Raw genomic sequence first — 18,499 nt, forward strand, 5'->3', positions numbered from 1 at the left:
ACAATAATAATTTATTTCTTATATAATTTATCCAATAAATAGTTATATGTATTATTATATTGCTAATATATATATTTTCTTACTTAATTGGGCAGGGTGTCATCTTATTAAACAACAAAATGCTGCAGAATCTTAAATATTATGTCATAACTTTCTAGTACTTTTTTTAATCCTAAAACTTTCTGCTTTTTCCAGGTTTAAATGAGATTTTGTGTCCCAGATGTTGAGCGTGAAGACTTTAGTTCCTCTGCCTGGTTCATTAATTCATTAGACTGTTTACAGCTGCCAAGCCATGCAGCAACTTGGCATATTAATATATAATTCAGCTGATGTGTGGTCACAGGTGTACGTCTACAATGGCTCAGATCAGAATTTAGAGTTGGAACTATTGTGTACAGTATAATAATCTTATGCTTCATGCTTCAGACCAGAAATGCTTGATTCTTTCTTAAATATTAACATACTTAAAAGAAAGTATGGACAAACATATCAAATAATGGTATGTACTACAGGTAAAAAAAAATATATTTCTGTTATACCGTAATGAAGTTTCACCTTAAGGCAGAATTTAGCTTTTCACTCATAATTTTTTAATGGAATTTAGCATATACAGCCCATTCTTTTAATATCGCTCATGTTTTCCCACTGAATATATCACTGAACAGATATTTCTCAACTGGTTGGGGATAGGGGTGGGCGATATCTCGATATTTAAAATATATCGAGATATTTTTTAAACACGATATGGATTTTGACATATCGTATATATCGATATATTGTTTATATTCTGATTCCGCCACTTTGCTTGTTTGCCTTCCCTGTGCTGTGCTCGCCCCCGCTCGCTCGCCCCCCGCCTCCTTGCTTTTGTCCCCTCTCACCTCGCGTGTAGAGAACTAGTCAAAAAAAAAAAGACAACTGGCTCCATTATATGGAGATACTTCAGTTTTAAGGCGTAGGGCGAACGGCAGGCAGATGTCTACTGTAGGGCCCAATGAAACGCGGACGGAATCGCGGAATCCAGTCATAAAAATGGAATTTACAGTTTAACGCGGAATGTCACGGAATTGGTCAAATTTTAAATGAATTAATCAAAAGTCGGTCATGCACTTACATCAAATCGCGAAATGGACTAATATCTGCAAATATTTACCCGGAAAAGTCTATTTAAATATGAATCCTGCATGTTCTGCGTGTCTGTGTCAACGAATGGAGCAGAAGCAAATCTTCATTCATTAAACACGGAAGCTCGCATAACGCTCGCGCTGATTTCATTGTCTTTCCTCTAAATAAAGACGTGAACACATGAGGAACATCTCCAGAACTGCACTGAGAGTCACTTCATGAGCATCTGACCATATCACATCATAGACAGTGGTATCACATACACAGAACTGTAAAGGTAAACCCGTCAAAATAAAAGTATTTGACAGAAATCTATTACTATTGTACAGCAGAATGTAGATAGCCCACTACTACTACTATTAAAATGAAACGAACATAATTTTATAAGGAATAATCACACAACATTTCTCCCATGTTTTATTTTTAATAGTAAATCCCCTTTGTTTACCAAAAAATAAAGTTTGCTTAATTTTAAATAATTAAAAGATAAATTAAATGAATGTTTTATGCCTTCATTTGATAATCAGAAAAATGTAAATACACAGAATTTCTGAAGGGAAAAAAACATCTCACATAAGGCTATTTTAAGAATTGTTTTTAACTAATTAAGTTGTTTTATGCATTTAAATAATTGCACATGCTAAAACACAGAATTAGGTAACAATAAAACATATGGTGAAGAAAAAAATAAAATGTTTCATAGGCCCCTTAACATGTAATATTTGCCATATTTGTTTTTGCAGTAGTTTTTGGGGGTTATTTTTCCTGTAAAGATATCGAGATATATATCGTATATCGAGATATAGCAAAATATATCGAGATATATTTTTTGCTCCATATCGCCCAGCCCTAGTTGGGGATGGCGACTGAATCATTCATGAGAAAAGTGCACATGCAATGGCAAAAGGTGAAATTTTATTAAATAAATGCTAGATGAGCTGACCCGATGAACTTCCCCTGAATAAAATAACAACCTTATAACTTGCTCCAAGGACATGAAATCCATTGGAAATAATGAATTCTATGTTGCTTCTACTGTAAGTTCACACTCTGATTTTGAACCTTGAACACGGTCACAAAGCCTTGAGTTCATTCAGTGTACATGCCTTGATGCTACCTACATGAACACTACAAGATCACATTTGATTTTCATTCAGAGAGGAAACAACACTTACTGGATAAATCAGACCAAATATCAGACAAACATAATCAAGCTGCTGCACAACAAACACACTGGGTGGCCAATCAGTGACTGAGAGGCCGACTCCACTTCAGGTGTGGTTTACAGTGGCGTGTTTATTATAAGTAGCCTAAAGGAATCTTCTGGGTTCAATACAAGTTTAACCCCTTGGATTACCAAAAAAAAAAAAGAGATTTTACATGTGCCACATGTGACAGTAATGCATTATAGATGGTTCTATTCTAGAGGCTTGTTTTGTTGGTATAACTTACTATAGGTTGGTCCAGTGATGTTAAATCATTTTTGTTACCATTTAATTTAGATATTACCATTTTAGGTTGCCCCTATTTTCAGTGTATAAAGCAGCTCCACACAAGACAATAGAGTCTCTAATTAGTTCAGTGTTGATTCAGTTCACTGGCAATGCATTGTAGAGGCTTAATCAACTTAAATGTGAAGCTTGTATTTATATTAAAGCACTTATTTTAAATCTTCTGTTTAAAAACATGTAATTGGATGTTGGAAGTTGTGTATATGATTCTTTTAATGCTGCCACTATTTGCTGACTTCCATTAGTGCCAGACTATAAACATGATTGTGCTTGATTTTGCAAACAATTGTATTTCTAAACTCTGGGCCTCGACAAACTTCCAAATTTCCAATGTTAAAATTATTAAAAACTAGAAGAGCCTTATATATAATCTATATAATATAATCTCGGACAAAGACATATCTTGAAATCCAAAAGGTTGAGAGACGCTGCTTTAAATAGATAAACTTAAAGCGATAAGATTTTTATGATGTGACTTACTGCAGGTAGCATCCGCCTCATCCGATCCGTCCGGACACTCAGGTTCTCCGTCACATCGCCAACGCCCAGGAACACACTGACCATTCGCACACAAAAACTCTGAGGGAGCACATGTGTTCTTCACTGGAGAAAGAAAAGAGAGAGTTAAAGGTTTGTACACTCTCTAACCAACAAGCATCCATATAGAGCGATGATGGAACTTTTTAGTATGATAAACTAACACGTTTATAGCACATCAATTAACACTATTGTGACGTCATCGCAGATCACGTTAAAATTTATCCCCACCAAGTATGAAAAGTCAAGAGAAGCCAAATCAGTCGAATGAGTCTGTGGGTGTAAATAAATTCCCAGGTAAAATGATTACTCCCAAGGCTGATGTGGATGGCCAATAGCTTGCATTAGTCTTACACACAAAATATTTTTCTTTTTTAGTTGTGTATAATGTTCAGTCCCAGAACAAGGATCTTTTGTTGGCTGTAACAAATGTCATAAATGACCTCAAAGCTAGATATGGTGATTGGTGGTGATAATAACATGATTATAACCGGATGAATATATAGATAGACATCCTTCTTTATGTAGTATTTCTCATATGAACAATATTCTTCAAGACTTCTGTTTATCAAATTCCTTAACTGCTATAAGGAGAAAATGTAACCCCACTGTCAGACACTTTCATGGTTTGAACCAATTGCCACTTCAAAATCGAGAACCGATTGTTGGCTTGGATCTGATATTCTTTCAAGTTATGAAACTAAATATTTCAGGTGCCCCCTTAACAGATTATTGTGTGATTGATTTAATTGTAAAACAAAATAAGAATCTTCTAAGGATATTGGAAATTTCATGCTGATTTACTAAATGATAATCAGTGTTTGAATTGAGGGGGGGCTGGGGATGGGGTCCTGGATCTCCCATAAGCATCAAGGGACCCCCATAAAGTCCAAAAAATTTACTTGGAGTTCCGCTGGTTTCAAAAAACAAAACAAAAAAAATGCTATAATACTTGAATCACGAAACTAAAAGTACTGATTTCTGTGATAGATTTAAACCAGCTCATGTCACATCACAATTAATTTGTATGCTTTTTTACAGCGTTGCACATTATGACCAATCACGCATGATTCTGTTGAGTTTATGAACACAATGGCCAATCAGAGGCGTCCACATTAGTCATCGCTGAAACCTCTGAAAGTTTTTGCGCACACGTGCTAAATGATTCTCGCAAATTTTCTCAACGTAAGCGACAAAGTGCAGATGCATGAATTAATGTCACAATAAAATTATGTTTTTTAACCAACTGCTCCCCGGGCGCCGCAGCATAAATGGCTGCCCACTGCTGTGTGTGTTCACAGTGTGTGTGTTCACTGCTCTGTGTGAGTGCACTTCGGATGGGTTAAATGCAGAGCACGAATTCTGAGTATGGGTCACCATACTTGGCTGAATGTCACATCACTTTCACTTTCACTTTTGATTTATCATACATGTATGGACAGCTTCATTGATAATAACAGTGATTCTGAGTGCTTAATCTCTGGCTGAGTGAAGTCAGTGATAATCTTTAATGTGAATGTTCTTTGCTCACTTTCTCCATAATTTACTTGCTGTTTGAATAACTATGTAAATTAAAGCTTTTTAATTTATAACTTAGAATGTTTTTAATTTAGTTGTGATCACTTTACAAATTCAGTCATGATAAAATATTTCCTGACATCATATTAGGTACTTCTCCAAACAGGCGGGTATACGATGTGTGTGGTTTATACATTACATTAACATTAGGCTACTTTTAGATTTGCAGTTGGTTCACAATAGCTGAATTTAAATTTAAAATAAAATGCTCGCATAATTGCGTTTTTCTGGAGGGACTGTATTTAATGTGAATACTTGTTGATTTGTTGGTTGTTGATTGGATGGAACCTTCAGATTTGTTGACTATGAAAGGGTCTGGTTTAAGCAGAATAAATGACTGGAGAAGTCATTCATTTTTCACTTACTAACTAAAGAAAAGACTGCAAGACCAAGCTGTGATATTTTAGACACAAATGAAAAACATTTAAAATATGCATGAATGAATTCTTCACAATAAAATAAGTAACATGCATTTAGAAAACAGACAGGTTGAATTCTTATTATATGCCGATTTTGCTTGTGAAATAGCGCTGCATTCAGTGATCTGAGCAGACGGAGCTGTATGCATCAGAGTATGGACAACAGTCTGGAGCTGCAGATATTATATACAGAGGCTTCCTCTCCACCTGCCGACTTCTCACAAACATTCACAGACCTTCAGTGGGCGGCAATCACAACATCCTAACACAACTCCACAAGACCTGTCGACAAACCTGAAGGATCTGCTGTGGCAATGCTGCATTATTTTCTTTCTCCACAGCTCTGTGAGGCTTCCTATTGTCCTTGGACTCTGGTAAAGGCAATGTGTGGTGTGGGGCAGTATTCAACCAACATCCTCAAGCTGTGCATCTGACTCATCTGAGAATGTGTTTCTAATGGGAACATTACATCAGAGACTCTCTTTCCCTTCACAACAGGAAGCACGCATTTATTGAACAGACAGTAATCACAATAGACCCTTTGGCTCACTTTAGAGAAGCACTGACCAACTCTTTCACTCTTTTCACTTCACTCTTTTCTAATGCATGCCTGTGTGCGTTGTTTTAAATGCAGTTTTACACTAAATAAGTTTATAGTCTATTTAGTCATGCTACTGCATAATTTAATAATTTATTTAAAGAAAAGCATAATATACAATGGTTTACATTGTTTCTTTTAGGAAATGCTACTGCATGATTGAATTTAGTAGAAAAACATCAGATAAAATTCCAGCTCAAGCAAAATATGATTTCCAATTCATTTTGACCACTTTACGAGCACATTTTGCTGAAAAATCACATGCACTGAAAGAAGGAGCTTAGGAAAAGGTCAATTAGGTCAGTTGAATGTGTTTGCCCCCTTTTTCTATGACTGCAGGCGCAGCTGTTAAATTTAAGAATATGTAATATGACCTGATTTAAAAAATTATTATTTTTTTATTTTTTATTTTTTTTATGAAGAAAATGTGAGTGATCAAAAAACATCACCACACAAACAATGCTGCTACTGAATTAAAACAACACTGAACTTAACTGTGTTGAACAATAACATTATTATCTTCTATAAAGCTGCTTTCAGCTGAATTGAATTCATTTTGCTGATGAACTTTGCAGCATTGACCTTGTTATTCAGCTGAATTGAATCAACATTGAACTAATTAGAGCTGAATAATGACACTATTGTCTTCTGTGGAGCTGTTTTATATAAAGAAAAATGGTTAAATCTAAATTAAATGGTCAAGTCTCAAATTTTAACATCACTGAACCAACCTATATACAGTGATTTATACTAACAAATCTTTTTATGGGTTCAATCAGGTAAGAATAAATCTTTAGAATAAAAATAGCATGTTACCACTTTTTACAGTATAGTTGAATTTATTATGTTTTATTTTTTATAACTGATGAACTTTGCAACACTGACATTGTTTTTGAATCAACGTTAAACTAAACTGAGCTGAATAAAAACACTATTGTCTTCTGTAAAGCTACTTTCTGATTAAACTGAGGTTGTTACATAATTAATATTACAATAATAACATTTACTTGAAGCTGCTATGAAACAAATGTATTGTATAAACTTCTATAGAAATAAATGTGTTCTGAATGTTGTTTTGCACGTTGATATATGATATATATATATATAAAAAAAAACACTGCAATGTCAAAAACAAAAGCAATGTTGCGCGTCTTACAGACTGCAATTTACATTCGCAACTTCATTGTGCTATTGCTCCTTTCAAGCCAAATTTCACTAAATTGGCCAGCTCCCGAAAGCATCAGGTGTTTATTTCAATGAATGTACTCGATTAAATATCATAATATTTCGGCTATAATAGTCTATTATAAAGCTGGTTGGTTTGTATCGGTGACATAATATGAAGTGATGTGTGCGGCCCGTGATACTTGCACTTGGACATAGTGCGGCACAGTTAAAAAAAAGGTTGAGAACCACTGCTCTAAACAGTGGCTTGAATTCAGAGGTACCCCAAACTAGCATCTCCGAGGACACGTGTGATGAAGCACATCAAATCAGTCAGACGACACTGACTGAGGCACCAACTTTTTTATGCTGCAGGTAGCTGTCTTCGGATGCTAGCGACAACAGACAACATTTTATCTCCTATAGTTCAGTATTTTGGTTTGTAGTCATCTATTACGATGTGTCTGTAACAAAATCAGTTGCATGAATGCTAAATTTGAAACAGAAATGTAACAACAAAAATACTGCCCGGATATACCCCTTCATGTTTACAAATACAAGCGAAGCTGTTTAGAGGTTAATGACGTCACATAATTTACCGGTATTTTGGAATGGATGTGTGAATGGTGCTTTTCTGGAATAAAAATGGAATGTCGACTGTGAACAGCGCATTTCTGAATTTACCGGTAAAGTCATTCCGGTAATTTTACGGCAATTTACTGGTATTACTGTGTGAAAGGGACTATTTATTTACATACATGTGAACCATCTGAATAAAAATAACATTAAAGTATATTTTAGTTTACCATCAATGCTTGTCAGTTAATTCAACAGTACACTTTAACCATACTTTTACAATAGAAGTAATGCTGAAACTACATATAAAGATATCCTTAAGACCTACGTCTTAAGTGGGTCAAAAAACTGCATTTAATATAAATTCAAACTATAATACATGCAATTAAGTGTCCAAAAACAATAAATCAGAGTATATTTAAACATCTATTTAATCAGTTTCACTGACTTTTAATTCGTTTTTTTTTTTAGCAGAAATGTAAAAGACCTGAAATGTTTCCCCTTACAGCCTTGTTTTCAAATTTAAAGGTACAGTATAGTTCATCCAAACAATTTTTCTTCATTTACTCACCCTCATGTTGTTCCAAACCTGTATGAATTTCTTTTTTCTGTTTGAGACAATAAAACATATAAGATACAGTTGCTGGTGGCCACCTACTTGTTTTTATTCTTCTCCTTTTGGCTTCCAGGGGCTGTCTGGTTGCTAACATTCTTCAAAATATTTTCTTTTGTGTTGAACAGAAGAAACAACTTGAGGGTGAGTAAATGACAGAATTTGAATTTTTGGGTGAACTATCTCTTTAATGTGATATCCACCCAAACTAAGGTCCATTACAAGTTGTGGTTTGCATGCTATAGAAACTTCTTTGGTTAGGTAGCTAACTTTTTTCTAAAAGGCAACAGACAGAGAGGCAGTTGAGTATGTTTTGGGTCAGATCAGAGATATAGCAGTACTGCACATCAAAACAAAATAGCAAGTTTGTATGTGCTACAGTCCATTGAGTTTCACCTTCAGATAAGAAACAGGTAATCTGGACGCTGTAATCACCCGAGGCCTGCCCACCATCAGTCAGATAGACTTCTTTCTGTCAAATAGGGCAGACAATCTTGTTTTGCTCCTGCAGTCTTCCATCACTGCGTGTTCTAGAGTGATTTAAAAGACAAAGCCTGAGATGAACCAACACAGGCCTAAAAATATGCCTCTGTACAGACTACCTAACCTACTGTGAACCTGAGCAGTTCCAGGTAAACATCCACAAAACAAAAATAGTTTGTGTGTTTGACAGCCTTTTTCTGAGTCTCCCATTTAAATTCAGCCCAAGCAATTTCATTGGTAAATATCATCCCTGAAATGAAATAGTGTGCATTTGAGGAATGAAATCATATTAGGCAGGATTGCAGGCTTGTGTCAGGGCATCGGTGTCGAGTGAGAAGAGCTTCTATAGTTCAGAAATCCCCCCCTGGGCCTTTTCTGACACTCCACTCTCCTGCTCTATTGTTAGCAAACACTCGCAAATCCCTGTTTCATTAGAGCAGAAATCAAAAAGAGCCTCTGAGAATCCAAGTGCATCTGATGCAAACCACAGATCTTTGTTCAGAGTAGAGCTGGTAATTGCAAAATCTGATGATTCTTTTGACAATAAAATGCACGCTCTGTGACATACAGTCTGGTAAGTACTCTCATTTCCTCTTCTTCCCATGTATAATACTACAGGATTTGAACAGGAGTCTAATCCAGAATTAGGGTTTAGGGACAATATGAAATACCTGGAGCTTTGAATACCCGCTCCAGAGAACAGCCTGTCCCCAATCGTGTTTATGTGTGTAATCCTAAAAACATAAAATGTCTCTATCACACGATTGGACATACTACACATATCAGAATTGAAACCCATGACATGCCTTCGCATCTAATCCCTAGAATCCCTCTTACTTTTAGCCTTAACAATGCAAAACGATCAACAATGCAAAATAAATATTTGGCAGCCTGGGAAATTAAGCATTATATTTTGGTATCACAGATGCTGATAGTTACTTACACATTTGGTTTATTTTACTTGTGTGTATTTGTGCTTGTAAAACAGCATTGGAGAGATATATCTACTATTATAGTACTATTAAGATTCGATAATGTGTGTACTTTAATACTCTCAGTGGTAATTTTCTGCTGCCGCTTCTCTAATGGTCTCTCAAAGGAGGTTATTATAAAATACACATTTACGTGAAGCACTGTAAAAAAAAAAACCTTCTACTGTCTTCAAAATAATCATTTATGCTATTTAAAGAGGGTTTTCTGAAGTTTATTGAACTAGGGATGTGCAAAACTACACAATGGACTACGCAGTGACTAGTCGGTGTAAAGGAAGTGAAGGAAGTTCGTTATTAGGATTTTTAAGGCATTTTTTATGGTTGTATGGATGTGCAGTATTGCAGTAGTAGGCCGAATGAAGTGTTATAGCTGCACTGGGACGGGTCCAAATTCATTACACTTCACTTTAGCTACAATCTGCCTCAGTATTACTGAACTGAAGACTTTATCTGAACAATGGCTAAATGCAGCCATTGAAGCACCCAGGCAATAAATATTTATACTTATTGCTTATTGGCTGTAACTAGCAACATCAGAGGAAAAATCAGAGGAGTCAATCTTTCGTTCGTTGTCTGGCTCGGCTCGGTGTTCATCTTCAGTTCTCTCTTCACAGCAGTTCAGTCAGTGTACTGTTTGAGTAAATGAATTACTCCGGGATATTGGTTTGTTTGAACTCAGAGGTAGTGTCAGCCACATTAAAAAAGTTAACAGCTTAAGTAATTTGTAGATTAATGCGTATTGGAGAGGCGAACCGTTTCAAACGATTCAGTTCGATTTGGTGAACTGGTTCAAAAAGATCCGGTTACATCGAATCATTCGTTCGTGAACCGGATATAACAAACTGCTTTGTTTTAAACTCTCTCACAACAGACACGGAAGAGAAGACAATGCTGAATTAAAGTCGTAGTTTTTGCTATTTTTGGACCAAATTTTTCAAAAAATTCTAACTGAGCCTCTGATGTCACATGGACTACTTTGATGATGTTTTTCTTACCTTTCTGGACATGGACAGTATACCGTACACACAGCTTCAATGGAGGGACTGAGAGCTCTCGGACTAAATCTAAAATATCTTAAACTGTGTTCCAAAGATAAACGGAGGTCTCACGGGTTTGGAACGACATGAGTGTGAGTTATTAATGACATCATTTTGCTATTTGGGTGAACTATCCCTTTAAGGGGATTTATGTAGAATTCAGAAACCAATGTTATTAGCGACACCTGTGGCCATTAAAGCTGCGGTAGGTAACTTTTGACGCTCTAGCGGTTAATAAACAGAACTGCTTGCGTCTTGTGGAAGAACATTGTAACCGGAACTACTTCTCTCTGTTTATGTCTATGTAGAATCACAAAGGTACTGGGTTACTCCGCCGCGGTACCCCCGAAACAATCTAAAATAGTCCGAATATAAACACTTATTATAGGTGCACCCTAGTGATTCAGGACAAGCTAAAAACACGGTTTGGAAAATGGATTCATGGTGTACTCGCTTATTATATACATTTTTCTACATTTTGAACACAAACAAAGTTACGGACCACAGCTCTGATTGGTTATTTCTTACCGGGAGCGGATGATTTTCAGCAAATGGCAATATGAGCACTGGGAGGAGACAGACGAGCTTGATTTTTACACTGTCAGGACATAATGACAGGTTTAACAAATATGTAAAAAAAAACATTTTTACAAAAGTTACCTACTGCAGCTTTAAGTGAACTGGAGCCAGTTCTTTTCTTTCATAACATACAAGAGACTGAATGTGATTCATTGCACCGTTTGAATTAAGTGGATATTTTAATAATCGTTGTACAACCTGTGCAATACTAATTAACCAGAACTGTATATTTGCTAGAAATATTATTATACTCTATTGTTTTGCTTTGGTAGAGTAAAAGAATTGCGGACCGAAAATTGGAAGATGTATTCGTTTTTATTTTTATTTTTTTGCTTTCCTTTTAAAGAACGAATACATTTACAATAATTCAGACATTGAATAAAAATATTTTTCATAGAAAATGTTGTCTGTCAATGTTATTGACTTATGTTCAGATACTGTATTGGACACATACTCAGGAATAGGATAGGTATGAGCATTAAAATTATAGTTTAAAATGAAATACATTTTGCTAGAGAATTTCTAACTAAACCACCAAGAATTATGTGGAGCCTATACTTAAAAACATGCAGTTAAATTCATTAAAATGTCTGAGTAAAAATGGTTTTACAGTTTTTTCAAGTAAATCCTACACCATTTTATTTTTCATTATTCACTTTCAAAGCAAGATAACATTACAATAATATTATAATGAGCAGCTGACATGGCATCAGAGAATGTTGGCAAACAAGAAGTTCGGTTTCACTTACATAATTAAGCCTGCTAGCAACGATGTGCATATTCCCAGAGATATCGTTAATTTAGCATTAATAATAAATGGGTCAGTCAGGATTTGGTCATTTCTATGGCCTTGTTCTGCTGAGTCACATAAAACCAGATCTGCAAAGCAATGTAGTTTTCTGGTTGGCCCTCATCATGACCAATAAGCCAATATTGGGGAAATAAAGAGGCAATAAGTAGTTAGATTGCTTTCCTGTATGCGGTCATACTGCCAAAATAACTGAGACGGCAATACACACAACGAATTAACACCAGTGTAAAATGGCCACTGAGGCCAAACCGTATGGGATAAGTAGGTTTTCAGTGAGAAGTAATATGTCTGTCCACACTGAAAGCAAAAATGTCTCCAGCAAGAAGAGGCGTGTACCAATTCATAGCCAGAAACCGGTTCCATCTCTTTGATAATATGACACAGAAAGAGCATTTTAGCAGATCAATATTATGGATTCCTCTTAAGCACAGTAGTTAACAAATAGCAAGTGGTTGAAAGACTGAGCCACCAGAAATTGTGCTTTCGTAAAAGACTGGAGTGGGTCTTTGAAGTCTGCTGAGTTGTGGAGGACTGTTCGACTTTTCTTGATCTCAAAAGCAATTTAAAATTCAGTCAGCAGAGATTTTTTCTAGGTTTTTTTTGGCAGTTTTATCTCATTTTCAACATATCAGTAATGGAATGGATTGGATTTTAAGAGAAAAAAAAAATCAATGTCAGAAGATAATGAGGGGATTCTGAGATAAATTTCCATTTTTGTACGAAAGCAGAGAAATAACACAGATGGTAGTCAGTGGTGTTGAAATCGCAACCGTTCTGCATTTCTGTACTGATCTGTGCGTTCAAGAGCTCTCGGTCATAAAGTGTTATTGATCTAGGGTGGCATACTGCAAGTTAATAACACGTATCAGACAATAATCACTGCAAATTCTTTGCAATTACATGTGCACAGGAAAACACAGCATAAACACTATAATCATAACCTGTGAGACAATTCAGATGAGCACTGGCCCCAACAAAGCCCTCGTAACTTTCACAAAACCAGAACATATTTCAATACAATATCATAATAAAGAAAGAAAAAACATTCCTCATTACTTTCATTAGAAATACACACACACACACACGTTTGTTTTTGTGAAAAGTGGGTTCATGTCATAGGTGTAATGGTTTTTATACTGTACAAACTGTATATTCTATCGCCCTTTACCAACCCTACACCTAACCCTAACCCTCACAGGAAACTTTGTGCATTTGTACTTTCTCAAAAAAACTCATTCTGTATGATTTATAAGCATTTTGAAAAATGGGGACATGGGTTATGTCCTCATAAGTCACTCTCTCCTTGTAATAGCTGTGTCATACCCATGTCATTATACAGAGTTGTGTCCTGATTATGTCACAAAACAAGAGCACACACACACACACACACACATAATTATTCAGACACTATTATTTTTTTACTACAGGGTGCAAAACACAATAGTTCATTTAAGTGAGGACAGCAAAATAAAGTAAATTATGCCATAATATACCCAACAATTCTTTATACAGTGGACTACCAGTAAAATTTATAAAAAGTTTGGAACCAAAAATTACTCATACACTTTGCCCTGACCATGTTTTGTGTAAGTGTTATCTGAGATTATCAAGATTAATTTGTTCTGTCACAGTTTAACTATGAGTTCTTGTCATATTTTACTACCATTTTCAAAACTATAGCGAATAAACTATATTGTGAGATGTGTGAAAAGGTGTCTGAATACATTTTGATTTGACTATCTCTCATAAAACATTGATTAGCCATTTTTAGTTGTGATATATTAAAAGTATAAAGGATATATTAATATAACATAAGGTAATTTATATAGCAAATGTCAACTGCCTGATAATTTTTTTGCCGCATAATGTAACCACAGCTCAGATCTAAACTGCTAAATACAATTATAAGGCATGAAAATATTAAGATATTATAAACAGTAACATCATGATTTTCTGCAAAGCTGTTTTGATGTGTGAATTTTGTATTATGAAAAGCACAATACAAATAAATTGACTAAATTGTCTGTCTGTGATACAGACGAAGAAGTACTTTGCAATAATAAGAATCATGAGATTAAAGCTGCAGTAGGGAACTTTTGACGCTCTAGCGGTTAATAAAGAGAACTGCTTGCGTCTTGTGGAAGAACATCGTAGCCGGAACTACTTCTCTCTGTTTATGTCTATGAAGAATCACAAAGGTACTGGGTTACTCCGCCGCGGTTTCCCCGAAACAATCTAAAATAGTCCGAATATAAACACTTATTATAGGGGCACCCTAGTGATTCAGGACAAGCTAAAAACACGGTTTGGAAAATGGATTCATGGTGTACTCGCTTATTATATACATTTTTCTACATTTTGAACACAAACAAAGTTACGGGCTGCAGCTCTGATTGGTTGATTTCTTACCGGAAGCGGATGACTTTCTGCAAATGGCAATAGGACACTGGGAGGAGCCAGAGGAGCTTGATTTTTTTTACAGATTATCTGTCTCATTTTCTACTATCAGAACATGATGACAGGTTTAAAAATATGTAAAAAATATATTTTTACAAAAGTTACCTACTGCCAGTGTTGTGCCTGAACACGTTCATTGAACGATAGTTAGTCATATTTTGGGCGAACGTGAACTGAACGTGCTGTATTACTGCCTGATGAACGTTACTGTCAACTCATTCTGGTGTCTGTGAACGGCACGCTCTCTCAGGTTAACTTCGTTCAATAGGGTGCCAGATTTCTATAAAGCCTTCCAGGCGAAAAACCGGCTAAAACAAACCATAAACGGGTTTTAATATGTAGCGAAAAAAAACACCCAATCTGGCAACACCACCAGTGTCGCACCACCGTCCGCAGCATGCGTGACGCCACGTCATCAAAAAAAAAAAAAAAACATGGAGGCGACAGCAGCATGTAACAAGAAGGTGTATGATCATTTAAAATAATTTTATGATGTTTATGACAAGGTCGGTGAGAATAGGAAACAAAGCATTAAAGCAACAATGGGGAAATGCTGTCCCCTAAATGCTAATGTAAACCCTGGTTGGATAAGGATTCAAAATTGGATATGAAGATGAAATCTGACGCATAGCTTCATTTTTAAAACTGATCAAATAATTGCTGTCTGTGATTCTATATGGGCTGTTGCAATAATTTTGAAAAAGAATAGCTCGCAGCAACATATGGAAAAAAGAACTATGAACTAGTTCATTTTTGGAACTGTGAACTTCTAGTTTGATCTATGAACTGAACTAGTTCATTTTAAAATTTGTGAATTGAACTTTGAACTAGTTCATGTAGAAAGTGAACTTTCCCAACACTGTCTACTGCAGCTTTAATATTAAATGATAATAAAAATTAAAATGTCCAGATGAAGTATAGTAATGAGACTTTGGGAATTATAGTTGCTTAATTGTCCAGAAAATAATATCACAGAGTAATATATATATATATATATATATATATATATATATATATATATATATATATATATATATATATATATATATATATATATATATATATATATATATATATATATCTGAAAAATCCTAAAAATATGCTTTTTCATTTTCGTTTTTTAAGAGCCAGATTATAACCTGAACATTTCCAACACATTCAACCTTAAACTCATCATATGGACCGAACTGACAAAGTTTAGTGAAGACGCAAGGCACACCGCTTGCGCGCCATCACTATGTGTTTAACCGGCATTCACCTCCGTGTTTTGCTTTTATGCCACTGATTGAACGGGGCAGAGTCATGTGGCTACACACGTGGTAGTATGCTTTTAAGGGGGAAGTATTAGGATTAAAAAAACGAAATAACCGACATGGGAAAATTTAGTCGGTTAGAGGTTCTGAATTTCGATTTCGATTACTTTTCAATTAATCATCCAGCCCTAACCTGACCTGCATTACTCCACATGTATTGTGTATTTTCGTAGTGTTTGCTCCAGTAACTGTGATTTACAGAAAACATTAAGAGACACATGAATTTAACGGCCGCCTCTCACAAGACTAAAGAAATCCCAAATGTAAACAGATGCCTACTGTCTGATTGATTTTCCTCAAGTAAAACCAGCATCATTTATATGCATTTGGCTAGTGGGTAGATAGATTTTTAACACACACTTTATTTTTGGACCATTAGTCAATAACTCGGCTGTAAACACTACAGGTGTCATGATGGTCGCGGGTACAGAGGTGCAGCTTTAATTTAACAGAGCAGAGTGCTCACTCACAGATCATCATTTCAAGATCAATGTGATTCAGATATGACTGACAGTGATGATATCTGAGTGGGTGAGCTGATTACTTTGCAATTAGTCTGACCCAATCTCGTGAAACACTTGTGAACACGATAGGCGAGCATTATCACATTGATGGGTAAATGATGCAGGCAGTGTGACTGCCTCCTTTCAGGTGAACTTTGACTTGAATTTGGCAGTTACCAAACCTAGAAACTTCATTAACACTCTTCAAAATAAAGGTTTCAAAAGGAGAGCCATTTTGGGAACCTTTCAATGAGCAGTTCTTAAAAGAAACATTTTTTTTTTTTTCAAGATAAATAACTTTTTGGGGAATTGAAAAACTGGATCTTAAAGGTTCTTTATGGAACCGTCAAAGCCAATAAAACATTTATTTTTAAGACTGCAGTGGTGTAGCTCATTGTTACTTTAAAAAGTGTTTAACAGATTTTTGACTGATATATGAGAAACTAAGATGAATATCCAGTTTGACCTCTTAGAATATTAGGATAACACATTTTCAGTCCTCTGAAAGATTAGAGATATTCAAGAACACACAACTGCATATATGAAACAGATATTTGTTCTGCATCAGATAAATCGATGTGAGCTGATTCTGTGCTATTTCTTGATGTCGATGTTAAGATCTCCTACTCATCATGCACTAATCTTCCCGCAGCATCAACCTGACTAATCACAGATAATGGGTGGATTTGAACCACTGAGTTCCTAATAGCCACATCGAGGCGCTGACTCATGAACCCGGATCACACAGGAGGGGACTGATAATCTGCTGTAAGGATAAGAACACTAACCCCACAAAGGCCTGATGCAGGTATTCAAATGAAAAGACTTATATGAGTCAAATCTGAGACTGCTTACTCAGTGAAGTCAGTGACTTTACAGTGAAGTCCTGTAGGAATCAAACGGGGGTAAAAGAAACATCATAGATTTTTCTGAATTTGTCTTTTTCCTTTGGAAGGAGGGGCTGGAAATATGTAACATGTATTTGATTTTGTTGTGATTATATTTTCAAGACTATTTAAATCTTTTCACCCCAAAATTACATTGCATTATTTAATTTCACTATTAAGTGCATCTGGTATTTGCTTTCTTTAATATTTTTCATGAATTCTCATTACTGTGAAGACTTTTTGTTTTTTTCAGTTCAAATACAGTTTTGAAATCATTTTTTAAAATCCAAATAAATTATTTTGCATTGTTAAAGGTAGTGCAATGCTTGTTAGGGGCTTGGTAATTAATCACTGTTACAGTTATAAGAATGACACTGTGGACTTTGCATTACAGTAATGCCAAATGTAAATTGTAAAACATTTTAAGGGTTTTAATAGTAGACCATTTACTAATGTGCACTGCGTTCTGTGCAATCAACCAGGACCATGCACTTAGAAAGTGAAACTGTGATTTCAGGTTAACTTGAATTCTAAGGAGCAGCAGGAGGATGGAAAATGCGTATGTAAATGGAATTACATAAAGTGCAAGAAACTCTCAAGAAAAATTACTAGTTGAGCATCTTCAAGCCAAAAATATTAAATGCTACAAAATCTGTGCATAAGTTATGTATAATATAACTGTATATGTCATGTCAGCTGTCTGATCACCCTGTTCTTCGGTGTGTGTTTTTGTTTATGTCGTCATTTCATGCGCACATGGTGTTTTGTTTTGGTTTTGATCGTTCATCTTGCACCTATCTGTGGCGTTCCTCCCTCCCCCTCATTACTACAGTTTCCGCTTCTAATTGTTTGACTCCACTCACCTGCATTCAATGTCTGTTCATCTCTTCCTCTATTTATTCCCGTCTGTCACGCCAATCGGTGCCAGATCATCATTCGACTACAGCCCATGTGTAGCCATTCTATCTAGTCCTGCTCTGTCGTGCCATTGCTGCTACTGGTTTTGTTTTGTTTTTCTATTATTTCCCCTCCCTCATTTCCTAGACCGGACACCTGCATTCCTCAGAAGTGTTTTTGGTTTGCTCCGTGACGGGCTCTCTCGTGTTCTCCTCCCTCCTCCACTTCCTACGCGGCCGCGCCGTCGGGCGCCCCCTGCCGGGTGTTTACGAAAGGACATTCAAGTCTCTTATTTTCCTGTTGGACATTTTTCCATTATTTCCCGGCCTGTTTTTGTTAATTGGAGGGAGTTTTTCTTTTGGACTTTCTTTTGGACTACGCTATTCATTTCAAGACTCTGGCAGCGACCTGCGATTGGAATG

General features: G+C 35.8%; 1 protein-coding gene across 2 annotated transcripts in view; it reads right to left on the bottom strand.

Moving 5' to 3' along the window:
- Positions 1–18,499, bottom strand: part of LOC128025481 (low-density lipoprotein receptor-related protein 8-like) — an 81,534-nt gene that overhangs the window by 53,802 nt on the left and 9,233 nt on the right. For both annotated transcript variants that reach the window (XM_052611895.1, XM_052611884.1), the window contains exon 3: positions 3,114–3,236. In XM_052611895.1, the coding sequence (XP_052467855.1) occupies positions 3,114–3,236 (123 nt within the window). The remainder of the gene's footprint in view (positions 1–3,113; positions 3,237–18,499) is intronic.

Source organism: Carassius gibelio, chromosome A2, assembly GCF_023724105.1.
Source record: "Carassius gibelio isolate Cgi1373 ecotype wild population from Czech Republic chromosome A2, carGib1.2-hapl.c, whole genome shotgun sequence".
Classification (NCBI taxonomy): Eukaryota; Metazoa; Chordata; class Actinopteri; order Cypriniformes; family Cyprinidae; genus Carassius; species Carassius gibelio.